General features: G+C 45.9%; 1 protein-coding gene across 3 annotated transcripts in view; it reads left to right on the top strand.

The window, feature by feature from the left end:
* The first annotated feature begins 579 nt into the window (after positions 1-579).
* Positions 580-16582, top strand: part of FAM120A (family with sequence similarity 120A) — a 49398-nt gene continuing 33395 nt past the window's right edge. For all 3 annotated transcript variants that reach the window (XM_048957158.1, XM_048957159.1, XM_048957157.1), the window contains exons 1-3: positions 580-1096; positions 4928-5174; positions 9841-9923. In XM_048957158.1, the coding sequence (XP_048813115.1) occupies positions 623-1096; positions 4928-5174; positions 9841-9923 (804 nt within the window). In that variant the 5' untranslated portion in view covers positions 580-622. The remainder of the gene's footprint in view (positions 1097-4927; positions 5175-9840; positions 9924-16582) is intronic.

The raw sequence follows: 16582 nt of genomic DNA, 5'->3' as shown, positions 1-16582 counted from the left end.
CGCTTCCGCCCGCGGCCCCGCGCTCCCGCGCATGCTTGGGTTATGCAACAGCCGCGGCGGGCGGGCTGCGCGGGCCGCGCCGCGCCGGGGCCGCAGGGCAGGGCAGGGCAGCGCGCGGGTCCGTGAGGGCGGCGGCGGCTACCGGGCGGGCACCGGTGTCGGAGGCGCGCCCCTCCCCCCCCCTTCCCGCCCGGCTCCGGAGCGCGCGCCCCGCGCGGTGAGTGGCAGCGGCGGCCGCCGCCAAGTCCCGCCCGTTCCGCTCTCCCTGCTGCAGGCGGCGGCGGCGGCGGGTTGGCTTCCTGCGCTGTGCCGCTCCCCCTCCCCCCGGCAGTCGGAGCCGCAGCGGCAGCAGCCCGGATCCCCGAGCCATGGCTCTGTGAGAGCAGCACATGGCGGCCGCGGCAGCCATGAGCCCCCCCCTGATCCATACGACCCCCCGCTGAACGGCCGCCCGCAGCCTCCAGCGCGCCCGCCCGGCCCCGCCGCTCCCACCGCCCGCCCGCAACTCCCGGCCCGAGCCCGGACCGCGCCGCCATCGCCACCACAGCCGCCGCCGCCGCCGCCGCCGCGGGGCCTCCGCTCGCCCGCCCGCCGCCGCCGCCGCCGCCGCCCGGTGCTCACCATGGGAGTGCAGGGCTTCCAGGACTACATCGAGAAGCACTGCCCCAGCGCCGTGGTGCCCGTCGAGCTGCAGAAGCTGGCGCGGGGCAGCCTGGTGGGGGGGGGGCGGCAGCGGCCCCCGCAGACCCCGCTGCGCCTCCTCATCGACGCCGACAACTGCCTGCACCGGCTGTACGGCGGCTTCTACACTGACTGGGTGAGCGGCGGGCAGTGGAACCACATGCTGGGCTACCTGGCGGCCCTGGCCAAGGCCTGCTTCAACGGCAACATCGAGCTCTTCGTCTTTTTCAACGGCGCCCTGGAGAAGGCCCGGTTGCACGAGTGGGTGAAGCGCCAGGGCAACGAGCGCCAGACGGCGCAGCAGATCGTCAGCCACGTCCAGAACAAGGGCACCCCGCCGCCCAAGGTCTGGTTCCTGCCGCCCGTCTGCATGGCGCATTGCATCCGCCTGGCCCTCATCCGCTTCCACATCAAGGTGAGCCCCGGGCCCGCTTCGATCCCCCCGGCTCCGGGCGGGCCGGCCGGCCGCTCGCGGGCGCCCCCCCCCCCCCCCCACCTCCCAGCGGGGCCGAGCCGGGCGGGGCGGGCTGCGCTGCGGGGCCGCGCTAAGATGGCAGCGGCGGGCCTGCCCTGCCCTGGCCCTGCCCGGCGCCGGGCACCGCGCGGCCCTCGCCGAAGGATGTCGGCCCGCGGGGGCGGCCACGATCCGCGGGGATCCGCCGTTCGTAGCGCCGAGCGAGCGCCGCGCTCTCTCCCGGCCGGGCCCCGAGCGGAGCCGCGAGGCCCTGGGCCACCATGTTCTTTGGGGCCAGACTCCGCGCGCTCAAAATGTCCCTCCTCGGCCCGGCGCCGCTGCTCGCCGGGAGTCGGGAGGAAAAGAAATCGGCCGCGTGGGTCTGCAACAAGTCCCGGCCGGGCCGGCGCGCTCCAACTTGCCGCGGAGCTCCTCCGGGCCCTGAGCGGAGCGCTGAACGCCTCGGGTCGGCGCGGGCGGAAGGGCGGCCCGGCGGCGGGGTGCGGCCCTGCCCGGGGGAGCCGCGCTCGGCCCGGAGGCCGCGGCCGTAGCGATGTCCGTGGCTGTAGGAGCGCTGCTGGGAACTTGAGGCGGCCCCTAGCCCGCGCGCTTTCTTGTAGCGGGGAAATTGTTGCGTTCACCGAGCACAAAGTTACAGACCCCGTGCGGCGAGGGTGGTAGCCTCGCTCTGGTTGTGGATGCACCGTCAATCTCGGCTTGTTACGGAGATGTAGGGATCCATAGTGAAAGTGGCGTATGCGTGACATAAAATCCACGCTAAAATATAAATGTTACTGCAGTATCGCAATAAATAGCATGCAATACGAAACCGCTGTTCTAACGGTGATAGGAATCGGATGTTTGGGTACGTTGGGCTCTGACACGGGCAGTGCTACACACCAGTTCCTTAATGCTGAAGTGCCGCTCTTGGCAGCGGTGTCACCTGTAGCTCCGTGTTTGCTCTCAGGCTTAGCGGCAGCATTAGCTGCTTTGCCGTTTTGCGGTAATAGGCCTTGTCCCTAATCTCCACAAACAGTTTTAGGATGTGTCATGCTGGGCCCCATGTATAATCCTCGTATAAAAATGGAAGGGAGTTCAGTTTTGCTGAGTGGAGGGTGATGTTTGTGTAAGGTGAGCACTTAGCGGGTGGCACAGCCAGCTGCGTGGGGCCATTCCCTGGTGCTGGCTGTGAGGCAGGACGGAGGGCTGTGCTGTGCTGCACAGGGGGTGGTTTGCTCTATGTGATGCCTCCGTGCAGCTGTTGGGGAGCTGCTTGGGTTGGTTCACGTCCAGGGTAGGTGATGTATTTCATGGTTATGGTGACAGCATACATAATACTGTCTGTTCAGTACTGTTGCGCTTGAATCATATTCTTGTTCTCTTTTTTCCTCTTACACACTTTAATCTCTTTATAAGTCAGCTTTATTGCGTGGATCTTTCCCATTCTCCCCCCACTCTTTTCCCAGCAGCCCCCCTGGTGGGCATGCAGCGGAAGGACCTCACACGTGTGATTGTTGTTTGCACGTATGGGTGTCTTTATTTACACGTGCACGAGGCAGATACCAATTCCATTGCCAATTCCAGTGTTTTCTTACTGTTTACTTTGAGCAGTTGAATTTGAGAGTACTGATTCACTTTAAATACAAAACTCATTTTCATACTTGCAGGAAACATTTGAGCCTTGAGTGGAAGGCGTCTGTGCAGACCTAGGGACTGGCTGTGGGCTTAATCTAATTTGGTAATTAGAGAGGAGCGAGAAAGGAGCGTATTCCATCCAGAACAATTACAAATCGCTCGCAGATGGTTTCAGCAGGATGCAAAAATAACAGGTTCCTCCCAGCTACAACACGTATCCTACGGGCTCCTGGCTGTGCTGTGACCTGGTGTTTGTCTGTTTGAGGGAGGGGCAGTCATTCCTAAAAGGAGCTTTTTAACACAAAGTGCGTTTGCGAAAACTTCGATATTTCATCACCACAGATCTTAACACCTTCCCTTCTTTGGTGAGACTTTGTTCTCATTGTGAGAACACACACGTGCCTGCTACTCGCAGAGTTCTTTCTCTGGCCTGGCGTCTCTGTTCATGTGAGATTTGGTCTCCAAACCCACTGTGATTCCCACCATGTGGCTGCCTGGCTGTGGCTGCACACTCTGGTCCTCTGCTCTGGGAGCTGCCGGCCCCGGCTCGTGCCCTGCACAAGCACCGTACTACAGCTTGTCTGTTCTGGGACACACAGCTCTCCTCCTTGCAGCTGCCCAGTGACTGGAGCATGAGTTGTGGTGTTACATAAAGGGCTCTGGGCTGGGAGCGCTGTGTCAGAGCGCGGGAGGGGAGGGGAGGGGAGCATGGAAGGAGGAAGCAGATCCGAGCAGGCTTCCTCTTCTAACAGCCCGCCTCACAGCGCTGCCAGAGATCATAGCAGAAACTTTCTTGGTGTGCACTCAGAGATGGTTGGTTTAAATACTTGTATGTAATTTAAATTGATGTACCCTTAAAATAAATTAAAAAAAAAACAAAACAAAACCAAAAGCACCTGGGAACGCCCTAGTTTAAAACATACTGAGACCTAAGTTTTTGGTGAGCAGTCTTCCTTGAGTTGGTCGTGGTGTGTACCTGACACCTTCTAGTTGTTGCTGTGGTGCTTACAGCTGTTCCTGCTGTGTGTGCAGTGCCATGTGTGGTGTGCAGGGGACAGGGAGAATGAACACTCTTCCTCACAAACACAATTAACTTTGAGAGCCACTGTGACATATGCATGTCTCCAAAGAAGTCCTGTTTTCTTAGCACTTCAAGGAGGGTAGCGCTGGGAGCAGAGCTCTATGAGCTTCTGGCAATGGGTGCAGGTCTGTGCAGGGTGCTGCCTTTGGGTGCTGGGGACATTGCTGAAAGGGAGAGGCTGCATGGGAGAAGCAGTGTGAACAGCTTGTGTGCAAGACTGTGGTCAGTGCTGGATTAGGAAGTGCCTTCGAGGCAGCAGCAGGCAAAGGATGGTCACATGGGGCTCACTGTTGGGGTGAGCTGCTGGCTGGGGTTAGGCCATGACTGCAAGCAAGCAGCAGCTCTGGCACTGGCACCAACATTGCAGTGCATGCAGTGGCTTCAACTCACAGTTTGTGCTTTGCTGTTCTGGTACAGCTTGCTGTGTACCTTGTCACAGAGAAGTGCATGGTGAGGCTGGGTTGGGCCAGCGTGCAGCTCGTGCAAGATTTCTGAACTGCTGGATGCTGTTGGTGTAGATGGGGAAGGCATTGAGTGGTCTTAGAGGGTTTTGAAGGTGGAAAGAGGAAGCAGTTGGATTTCCCAGTGCACACAGGCATTTGGAAGTTTAAGAAAATTAGCCCTACTGCCTCTGGATAGTTTGTTACTGTTAGAACAGGGCTATGAAGCTTGATAAGTGATCTCGTGGTAGGGGTGCTGTTGTGGGGCACTTTGCCTTGGAACTGCTGAGTAGCCGCAGCCAGAGGGCTGTTTTCCTGGAGCTAACGCAGGCTTTGCTGCAGTAATGTGTTTAGAGCTTGAGTGTTCCTGTTAATAAACAGTTACTTCAGATGGGCTGAGCAATGCATAGCGCACTCCAGTGTGTAGGCCTGCAGCACTTGGCGCTGTGCTCCCGAGCGCTCCTTGCAGCCTGTCCGTCTGTGCCGTGTCATCGGATTTTCTAATTACTGTAAATATTCTGCAGGTGTTTCAAATGCACGTTTATGGTTTCAGAAGGACGCAATATATCGTAGTACATGTGCTGAATCAGTGCTGCCATTTTGCACTGTCGCTAATTACTCTGTCTTCCACTACAGGTTGCACAGAGCATTGAGGATCATCATCAAGAAGTAATTGCTTTCTGCAGAGAAAAAGGTTTCCATGGTTTGGTTGCATATGACTCCGATTATGCATTGTGCAACATCCCGTACTATTTCAGTGCCCATGCCCTAAAACTGAGCCGTAATGGGAAAAGTCTCACAACAAGCCAATACCTAATGCACGAAGTTGCCAAGCAACTGGACCTGAATCCAAATCGCTTTCCTATTTTTGCTGCTCTTTTAGGTAAGTGAAGTAATAAAGGAACTTGATGCTAGTAGTCAGACTTATGATTTCAGTTGCTATTAAACATTTTAAAGCATGCATGATGTGACAGAGCATCTCAGCAAAACCATGCCTGTCTTTTAGTCATTCTGGCTGTTCTTGAGGTAGGATGCAATTTGTTTTTTTTATTTTTTAACGAGGTCAGGCAGATGCCAGATTTGTAGCGACCTGTGAGTGATGCGGACTGTGGCTGTCTGGAAATAGGAGTAGGAAGTAAGAATTTTGCAAAGCTCTGCCTTGCCAAAATGTTCTCAGTGCTGGGGGCGGAGAGGGGAATTCAGGACACTTGGTTCTGCTGGCTCTGATCTGCCGTAGCACACAGGGTCTGATTTTAATAATACGGTTTTCAGACTGGAGAAGTGTACTTCCATATCTTCAAAATAGTGTATTTGAAGTGCAGATTTTTGCATTGCAGGGACTTCTCCCTCTCCAGATAAATACTGAATGAATATGACAGCTGCATTAGAAACTCAGTAAAATTCAGTAGATCACCACAAAGTCTGAATGATCAGCCTCCCTCTGCTACACCAGCTTTGTTTGGATAGTTCTTTAGTCCTCCTGCTTTTAAGGCTAAGTGGGGCAGGATTTTTAAGGACCACAGATGAGGCTTACTTAAGTTTCACATCTCTGCTAAATGGGACGGTTTTAACAGGCTGTATTGCAGTGCTATGGCATAGTGGTTGGTCAGACAGTCTTGGGTGGAAGAATGAATTAATGGCTAATAAGAATTCACTCCAATGAGTAAGATTTATTCCTAAGAGTATTTTGACTTCATTTGGGTTAATAAACACAGAGTAGCCATGTTGCTGATCATGTGGAACTGAGTAGAGAAGTTGAGCAGAAGGGATTTTCATTTTGTTTTCTCCCCGACTTGGTATTTTGGTGCGTGATATAAACATGTCTTATTTGAAAGCTGCGGATGAGAAGGGCTTATGTGATACTGCTTTAGCATCATGATATTTTAATAGTCTTTAATATGAAGTTGTTTCTAGCGCAGGCAGATACTTTCTGTGTAGGAAGGAAAGGAGCAGAGTTGTCTCAGAGCAGAAAAGCCACAGGTGTGACTAGCTGGAGCTGCGTTTTGTTAGTGTGATTTTTGCCTATTGAGAGCTGTTACCTGCTCTCCTGGCTGTGGGGAAGAGTGGCAGATGATTGGCTGAGCTGCAGCTTAAAACAAAAGCTGCGTAAATTATACTGCACTCCATTATTGCTGGGCTTTGTTTTGGATTCTATAAATAAGTTGTTGAATGCCAATTCAGTGAGTAAGAATTACTGTTTGAAAAGCAGTTTCACAGTTGCAGATATGCTTTAGAGAATTAATTTGAAGTATGTGTTAATGATGTTATTTTAACTTGTGAGAGCCTTACAGTTGCTTGGCCAATTGAGCCATGTTACATTAAATGTTGTGGAAAAAATATACTAGTAACTTTTTTTGGAAGGTTTTGAAACTTTCTGGAAGAAGCTTCTGAATATTTTTTCTTCATGTCTTACATTTCTATATGCTTGGAACAGGGGAAAAAAACCCTGGGTCACTTCAGATCATTAGTAAAGACATTTTGTAGCTTTTTTTTCCCCAAATAGGTACAGAGGTTCAGAAAGCAGTTCAGATGATAGAAGTTTAGCTTTGTGTGTTCCTTGGTGTGTGCATTCAGTATGAGTAAGCAAAATAGAACAGAAGATATTCAGTTCTTATTGCAATGAGCAATTTGGTATATTAGTGAATGTTATGAAAGCTAGGTATTCGGTGATATAAACAAAGTTTGTGTAAGCTTACAACAAACAGGTACTGTTTGATTGGAAGTACCAGCAATGTTTCTCAACTTCCACATCCGTAGAAATAAAGTAACTTGTTTTTTTAATGAAATATTGAATGCATATTTGCACGTAATTGTGCATAGTGTGCAATGTGTTAAGCAGGCTGGCTTATTCAGATCTATTATTTTATCTATCTGTCTATCTGAGGAGTTGAGTGTCTATTCTGCCTATGTTCCCATGGCTTCTTTGGGTGTCTTTAGAATGTTGTGAGTAGAATGAAGGAAGGCACAATGGGGAAGCATAACTGAGCACTTGATTACATGGGAAGGTGTATGCTCTTCAATTCTGGGCACAAGGACACAACCTACTGCTGGTGCTGGTGGTTTGCTTTGGAATAAATTAATGTATTCTGAAATGACGGCAGTGAAGCTGCTGGTTTAACACTTAACAGTTATGCAGTGGTGGACAGAACTGTCAGAAGAGCACTATCGATATTCAGCCTCAGGTCTGCAAATCACTTTCCCTGTGCAGACACAACTCAACTGCTTGTTTTCAGGTACTTTCTTGTCATTAACTTAAAGGGTGAAGAGGTGAAAAGTCCTGAAGGATTTTGCCAAACATTCAACAGTAGGAGGGGCATGTGAAAGGGTGCCTAAATGGGCAGGAAAAGAAAATGTTCTTGATAGCAAATTCTTTGGGATTGAGTTACATTTCTGGATACCATCTCTGTATGTGAGTATCCAGCTACATGGTTTGGTGAATGTGCCAACCAGGCGGATTTTTAAAGGAAGGGTTTGTTTATTAGTTCTAATAGGTTTTTCCTTCTTACAGCTTCCCATTTAAAGTTCTGTCCTAATCCCTGTTGATGTAAACAGGGAGCTGACTTTGGTTGTTTTGTAATTTTTGATTCAGGTACCTAAGAATTGTTTTAAACAAAACAACAAAAGAAAGGTGAGGGGGGGTAATAAAGAAAAACAAACAGTGTGAGGTTTAGGGCTGTACATCAGTGAACTCTTTAAAAAGGGCAGTGTAATTAGTTTCTAGTTGCTTTAAAACAACAACAACAAACAAAAAATTAAAACAACCTAAGGCATACATCATAATAAACCATTAAAATGGGGAAAATCAATATATGTTGAGGTTGTTCAGCCAGGTCAAGAAATAGAGGTTGCTTATATAACGTTGATCCCTTTCCTGCTGTGGCAGTACTTTGTAACATGTGTCTGGGTGTGTAGCTCCTTGTGTAAAATTTTAGAGCCACTGAAGGTAAGTACAGCATCACCTGTGACCTGAGCGTGGCAGATACTGCTGCGCTTCAGCATACTGAACTCCAAAACCCTGCACGTTGTGGGAATTGATCAAATGGTCAGACTGTCAAATATGTGTGTTGGAGAGGATGGAATTAACTGAAATGACAGATGGAGACCAAACAGGATTGAAGTTTTGGTAGAAGAGAGAGAAGCTCAGACTATTTTAAGATAATCTTAGAATCTGCAGGAGTTGCCTTTAGTTAGCACGAAAATGTGTAATGGCCTGGCTGTAATTGATTTTTCCCAGACCTGCCTTATGATGGCTGTCTAATCCTACCTTGATTAGATTAGTAAGAATCTGACTGTTACAGACAAACCTGTTGAATCTTTCTGAGGTTTCAAGTTCAGCTCCTGATAAATAAAGATTATAATATCTTCCTGCTGGAGACCTTGGGAAGAGGTGAAGTACTACTGTTTGGACAAGACTTCCCTCTCTAGAAGATACCCTCTAGCCACCAGACAGTGGACAGCTTTCTTAATTTTCACGTGTTCCAGAGCATTAAAAGCAAATTCAGATATTTTCCAGGCAAAATATTAAGAAAATTCTTGTGATTAATTTAGCACTGTTGCATTATTTGAGTTAGGTGTGAGCTTGAGATGTTGTACAGACTGGAATGCAGAAAAAAAACCCAAACCATGCCACCTACAAGCGTATTGATAGCAGTGAAAATTATGCATTCACTGCTCATCTGCTACTTTGTCAAAACCAAGCATTGAGGATATTTGTAAGTTTTCTACCAAAAGTACAACAACGTGTTCTGTCTTGTTCTTTATGAAGTTTGGAGTCACAGACACTGAACTCTGTCAGAGGATGATTAGTTAGCCTTCAGTTAATTCACGTGTTCAAAGTGTGTCCTTCTAAGATTTTTTTTATGAACATAATGTGCTCTCCAAAACAAAACAGTCTTTTAAGTGATCTTCCATGTGGTGTGAACAGTCTGGTAGTTAGGAGCTATCATCTTTGCTCATTGGGGCAAGTAAGGAAGTTCCAAATCACTTTGATGCCATCAGCCCAGGCTCTTGTCTGACTTGGTAGGTCAGTAAAAGAATCCTTAGGAACTGGGGTCCTGCTGACTGTTACTGGAGCTGCTGGTGTTGCTGAGGGCTGGGTAAACGTGCCTGCTGTGTCATGGAGCAGCGGCTCTGATGTGCATTGCTAACAGCATGTGCTGGGATGCAGGATGGGCTTTCCAACTTGTTGGAGAGCAGCAGAGTGTGTTTGTGTACCACCACACCTCAATTACGAAAGCACTTAAGGATCCTCTGATGAGACGTGCCAGATGAGGTTGGTGCCGTGTGTTGTATTGGCTCTGCTGCTTCTTTAGGTGACCTGGGTTTCCTGAACGGTGCTCCTTGGACAGAGGGAAGTGTGTTTTGTGGGAGTGGCAATAGTAGTGAGGCTTTTGTCGAGTAACAGAAAGATACCTGCAGGTTCAATCCCTTGTTGATAAACATATTTATTGGGAACTGAGGACTGATTGCAGATTTGTTTGACTGCATGTAGAATCAGTATGTAATATTTTAAGGTGCGTTTCTGAAATAAAGCTCTGTATTTTTTCTAGGTAACCATATTCTACCTGATGAAGATTTGGCTTCATTTCATTGGAGTTTACTTGGTCCAGAACATCCACTAGCTTCACTTAAGGTACAGTTTTATGTAACTGCTAGCAATTAACTAAAATCAGTCATGACAGTTAATCAGAGCTGTGTAATAGATTATTACTTTAGATGTTTTGCTAGTACAGTGAAGATCAAGAGGAAGCTTATTCAGAAAGGCTCAGGTTAGCCTGCATGGCTCATGAAGATTTTTGAGTCACAGCAACTATGCAAAGCTCTTGTTCTCAGTCATCCTCTGGTGTTCCTCTCTGTTGACTGCAGAGGATACCTGGGGTGATTAGCCTTACCGGGCTAACTTTGCCTTTGTGATCTCCCTCATTGCCCTTCAGCTACGTAAGCTGTATTCCCAATAGCTTCACTAAGTGGTTTCACTTTGAGATGTAGCTTCTCTCTGTTTATTTATTATTTTTTTAAAGGAGAATATTTTACTCTAGTCATGTCCTTCAGCCATCAAAAATAATTAGCAGGGTATCTTCCTACTAAATTATATTCTGCTAATCTGAGTTTGTGTGTAATTGTCAGTTACCTGAACCTGTTAAATTAAGGTGGAAGCATACCAGTGTTGGTTGTGCAAGAAAATCAATGTGTTCTGTCTTCAGTAGGTTGTTTTTTTTTCTGAGGCAAGTAGCTTGTCTGATGCTCTTAGTTTACAGTAAGTCTGTTCTGCTGCTTCATCAAACTTGCTTTGTGCATCTGCCAAGAAGCTATAAGAGGGAATGTGGACACGCTGAGAATGGAGTAATAGTGATCTTTCTTTTTCTCTTCCACAACAGACACGTCTTTTACTCTTAAGGTGTTCCATATAGCAAATGAATTTGCTTTTTGTAAATTCTGTAAGCTTTTTTCTTTTTTTGATACTTCTAATGTTTCCTAAGCACTGAAAAAATTAAACTTATTTTGCTCAAGGTAGAACTTAAAAACTGATTCAAGATTTTGAGCAGATTTTTTTAAGGCTTTCGCATGCATTGCTTAGCAAATAGCTGTGACAATTTGATGTTACACTCATCCACCTTTTTGTTACCACTCCTGATTTTAGGAAGGCGTCAGCATGTCGTGGTCATAAAACAATACAAACATGCACATTTGCCACAACCTTCTGATATTTGAGGTGAAAAAATGAAAGAATGAAGGATTGTGTCTGTTTTCATTTTTGTCTAGGATGGGTAAGATGTGGGACTGCTCTCAAGGTGCTTGATAAAGCTTTCAGATGTGTAGGGTATTTTCTTGAGTTTCAGACTGAGTAGATGCCTATTGTAGGAAGTTCGGAGCATGATTGGAGAGGTCTTTTGAAAAGCCTTCTAAATGCTTACTGAGCTACTCTACTAGAATGCAAATTAGACTTTGTCATCTTTGCTTTTGCGTTTACATTTCCAGTGAAAGCACTGATTGAGTTTTTTACCTGACATCCTAAGGAAATGATAGTTGTTTCCTTAGAAATCATTGGGCTGATTTAGGCAGTCCTCCCTTTGTTTAATCTCTTGACCAATGATAATCAGATTTGAAAGCAGTTCCCATCTGCTTGTTGTGAGCTCTGTGAAAGCTGATACGTTATTATTGATGAAAAAGACCCAAATTATTGCCCTTACTGAGGGAAAATGCTAGCACAACACATTGCTTCGTTTCACAGCAGCTGGCTGGTCAATTATTAAATGCATAGCCCCAAACTAGCTGCAGCATTACTGTCTCCTGACTGATGTCCATGTCGGAAGAGTCAAGGAAGCTGGGCTGAACAGAAGTGGCGCCAGTCTCCCATTTAGTTACTGGTCATGGAACAACGTGGGTTTTTAAGCTTCAGTTTCAGCTGTACCTCGTGGTTTGAAATCATAACTTGCTTCAGTAGGTCTTCACTCAGTTTTATTTCATATGATGTTTCTCAGTCATGTCATTACATCTTTCTCTGTGGAGGCAGCTTTTGTTAATTGCAGATGTACAGAAAACAACTCTGCTTCTAAATTTTATGGATGCTTAATAAAACTTGAGGCACATTTTTAAGTTAAAGTTAAAGAAGCATGAAGTAATTTCAGTACAGTTAAAAATCACAAGCTATCATGAAAGTTAGAAAGGGGTGGGAATTAGGGCCTATACTGTCAATTTGTGCTTTTTTTTGCCTCTACCTAGAGTTTCTATTAAGGATTTTGCAAACCCAGGGCTCTTACTCCACACCTCGTTCAGCTCATTTAGTATTTAAAATCTTACTGTTGCATAAACATTTTAATCTTTTATATCTAAGTATAATATTGAGCATCAGCGCTAACAGTTACAGTTCCTAGTGGTTGATTAGTTGCTTGTCAGTGAGATCTATGACAGATAGTAACATACAGTTTATTTTCTTCATTTCTTCTCAAACTTTTTTTTTTAATGAGACAGAATGGTTCCTCTTCCTAGAAGAGAAGCTTTACTAGTTCATCAAGTATGAGATTACCAGTCTTCACTGGTAGAAAATTGGCTTGTCTGGCAGAGTGGAAATGAGCCTAACTGTCAATGACAGCATCTTATGGCAGCAACTGTTGTAAGGTGCCAACAGCAGCAACAGTTCTATCAACAAATTCAAATGAGATTACTTAAAATTGAAATGAGAAGAGTTGTTAGAACTCCTGAGAAGAAATTTGGTTGTTTAGACCTGGTCTGGAAGCTAGCATTGTACTGTGTGTTATCTGTGTGCTTCAGGATTTATTTTTGAGAGATTTAGAAAAAAATTTGCTTCCTGTTCTGGAAAGTTTGCTACAGGGTGAAGTTTCAAAGTCAGTGTATTTTTGCATCAGAATTGAATTAGGAGGAACAGTTCTTATCTCTAGAATGAGTTGGTGTTGATCTGGGAGAACACAGCATCAGAGAAATGCAAACTCTGTATATACAAGGGAAAGGTAATCTTAGAAATGAGCCTTAGCAAACTTCCCTTTTTGGAAAGAGAAGAATATGCGGGGAAACTGTATGAGATGGATGTCTTCATTTGTGATGGATTATCTTCCTGTTAGGATGGATTTGAAAGGATGGATTTGCTGAACTCTGGCAAGCCCTTGATATGCCCACCATACAATTTATCAAATCTATTTTTACCTAGCAAAATTATCTGTCTAATCTCCTTGGCTGCTCAGTACAGGGACAAAAAGAGATGATTCCAGAAGGCCATCCAGAAATACTCAGGTTAGGCTGCTTCTGTGAATTGCTCCAGGTTCTTGTCTTTCTCCATTGACTTCAGAGGATGTCTGCCAGAGGGAGACGAGTAAGCTGAGTAGGTGCTTGGTGTGCTACAGATCAGATGCAACGCTTAAAATGTGCTTAAAGTGTTCTCATGCTGAACGTGAAGGGTCATCACAATGGTGATTCAGGCTGGAAAGGGCCTTGAGAGGTCATCCAGTCCAAACTCCTGCTCAAAACATGGTCAACTTGAGGTCAGAACAGGTTGCTCAGTGCTTTACCTAGACTTGCCTTGAAAACCTCTGTGGTTGGAGATTACACAACTTGTCTGGGCAGTCTGTTCCACAGCGTGACAATCCCCATGGGAAGAATGTTTTTCCTGGCACAAGAGCTGGACCCATCTTGTTCTCTCTGTGCCTTTTATCTGTTGTCCTTCTGCAGTGCACAACTATGCAAAGTCTGTGTGCTTTTGGTGGCCTTTTAGTGGATATTCGAAGGCTGCTGCAAGGTACCCCCAAAGCTTTGTCTCAGCCAGGCTGACTAAGCCTCTGTCCCTCAGCCTCTTCTTACAAACGAAGCTCTCCAACTCCTTCACAGTCTTCATGGCTTTCAGCTGAGCTTGTTCTGCTTTCCTGACCTCAGTCTCGTACTGGGAGCCCAAAGCTGAATGCGCTGTTAGGGAGGTGATATAATGAGCTGCAAGGAGCAGGAACCATCCCAAGATTGGTCAGCTAGCTGTACTCTTGGGATGCCGGCCTGGCCCCAGCTGCCCTCTGCTCTCTGCCTTGGTGGCTCATCTTTGGTTTGCCTCAGGCTTCCATGGCACAGCTCCAGCCTGCATAGTGACCAGATGCAATGCTTGCTTTCGTACTTGCTGAATTGCTTAAGGTTCCTGGTGGCCTGTTCCACTTGCTTGTCTAGGTCTTCCAGGATGGCAACTCAAGTTCATGCTGCTGTTCAGGAGTGTCATGCAGATCCTCTTATACTCTATGTGCCTGTGTCATCCCTTGAGTTTATGCTTGTGCTCTTCCCTTGTATTTAACTTTCACAGGCTGAGACAAGATGCAAACTGTTTGGATGGCATCTCAGTAGAAATTACTACACAAAAATAACAAAACCCAGATAACTTGGATTCCTCAGGTCTTCAGCCTTTTCTCTCTCCGATGTAAAAAATGTTCCCTGTGTGTCACGGCACAGTAACTAAACAAAGTCTCTTTTTTCAGTGCTTTGAAAATAAAAGTAAACTGATTATCTGTTTCCAGCAGCACAATGGTAAATTCTAGTAGTAGTGTTGATTAGCCTCTCAAGTCTTTGTGGCCAGGAGATGGTGGCAACTCTAGTTGTCCCTGAATGGGGAAGTTTTTCCAAGTGTAGCTTAAGTGCTTCCTACACTATCCTAATAATCCAGCGGAGTTCTGTCTATGTGAGCCATTTCCCTTCTGATAATGCAGTTTTGCAAGTTGATTTTGTCAAAACAAAGGCTTTTTAAAAAATGTCATCTTTTAGCTTCGAGGCTTGTAATGTTGCTCTCAGCCTCTCACTTTGACAAATACCTTTGTAGGATTAATTTCCTCTCCCAACTTAATTCTGCCAAAGTGCACTGGTAGCTTGCTGGCGATCCTTGTCAGCGGTCCTTCATAAAATGAGTCTTTTCAGAACTAAGCAAATGCATTTTTCAGGTGTCACACATGTTGAAGGAATGAGGTTAGAAAATGTAATCTACCTGCATGTTTGCCTTTTCAAAATTCATTTGTCATGTTGTTTGTATGAAACTCTTCTGTAGATGAGAAGGGAAAAAACAGCTTCTATGAGGAAGCCTAAAAAAACCTGGGGAAGTAGATTCTGATTTTGTTGTGAAATTCTTTAAGTGCAGCTAGCAGCAAGTTTGAACAATTAACAGATTTTCTGTGAATTTTACTGCTCTCTTATTTTTCCCATACCTAATAAATGCCTAATAATACATTTTAATTCACACATGATTAGAAACTCATTTCTGACCCAGTGCAAAACTGAAATTTTGGATTGCTAGAAAATTCTAAAATGAGTAGAAATCCTCTTACTAATGGGAAAGTTGATCTCATTTCTCCACTTGTCTGTTTTGGTTTCTGAGGAGCTCACAGTGCGTTTCATTTTGAAGGTGTTCTCACTTACAGACCAGGTATCTTCTAAAACAGAGAAAAAGAAAAGAAAAACCAGATGTCTGAAATATCTCAAAATCTGTAATGCTGTGAATCTGCACTTTAAGAAAGCCTCACATCAGGAGTTGAGAGTGTGCCCCACTGAGGTCCTCAAGCTGTTGTTTTAAGAGCAGCTATGGTACACATAGTGAGCCCTTAATTCATCTCACTTGAGCTTTGGACTTGCACAGCCTGAGCTGAATGTCTGAGTGTCACAGGATCTTCTCTTGATGCAGTTTAATGTTTTAAAAATACTGCTATACTGGAAATGACATAAACCTGATGGTACTGCTTATTCTCTTTGCCATCTGAATTCTGAAGCAGACATTGCAAGAACACTTAGGCAGTAACGTGGGATTTCTCCAAGGTGCTCTGCAGAGAGCACATCTAACATGACACAGCCATGTTATGACTCAGCTGCCTTAGAGATGTGTAATTGGTGTACAAATAAAATGGTAGGTGTTCCTAGAACAGCTTGCAGATTGGAGCAAAAATCCCTTATCAGTCATTATCTGTAAGCTTATGTGTGAATGTGATCTGTGTTTGGGATTACTCTGTACGTTTGGATTGCATGCCCCTGGAAATTTAAGTTTACTGTCTGCAGAAATAAAAATAATAATTAAAAAAACTGTTGTGCCACTGACTAAACTAAATCAGACTGTTCTTCGTTCAGGCTTATAAAATGTGGAGCTCATTCCAGGCAGAGAATGTGCAGATACAGAATGAATATCTTGACACTTCTAGAAAGTAGACAAGGGGAAGGAAATTAATACGAATGGGAATCTGAGCAAAATTTCCATGGTCTAAATATTAAAGCAGTGTAAGAGAGCGCATAATAAATGATCAAATGCAGGCAGAGGAGAGAAAGTAATGTGGAAGACTGCATATGAAAGAAAAAGTGCTTGTGTTGTGGATTTCAAGTTGCAAAGCTAAACCTAGTGAAGTGTTAATAGGAATTCTGCATAAACATTTCTGACAAGGCTGAATTGCAGTATTTTTAGTAAAGTGTGGTACCTCTGTAGAATGCAAGCAGAAGGATTTTTTACATTTTCTCGTATCTAAAAACTAGAACTCTTAAGCAATAATTGTGACCTCTCAGATCTTGAATCTCCAGTATATTTGAAGCGGGCAGATAAAAGTTAAAAACCTAACAGCCCGTAGAGCTGCTCGTGGAGCGCTCCAGAATTGTTCCAGACAGACATTTTAACAAGCTCCTTAGGCATTCCCTGAAATGTAGGGCATGCAGTTGGAGGCGAGGCCTTTCTTCTGCCCACTTTGCACAGAGCAGCGGGGAGGCAGTGACCTGCCTGCAGCGAGCGGCTCTTGAGACCCAGCTCCAGCACAGCCCACAGCTTTTAACTTCGCAGTGGGC

This window comes from Lagopus muta, chromosome 11 (assembly GCF_023343835.1).
Source record: "Lagopus muta isolate bLagMut1 chromosome 11, bLagMut1 primary, whole genome shotgun sequence".
In the NCBI taxonomy this organism is placed as follows: Eukaryota; Metazoa; Chordata; class Aves; order Galliformes; family Phasianidae; genus Lagopus; species Lagopus muta.
This window is presented reverse-complemented; position numbering and strand designations above follow the sequence as displayed.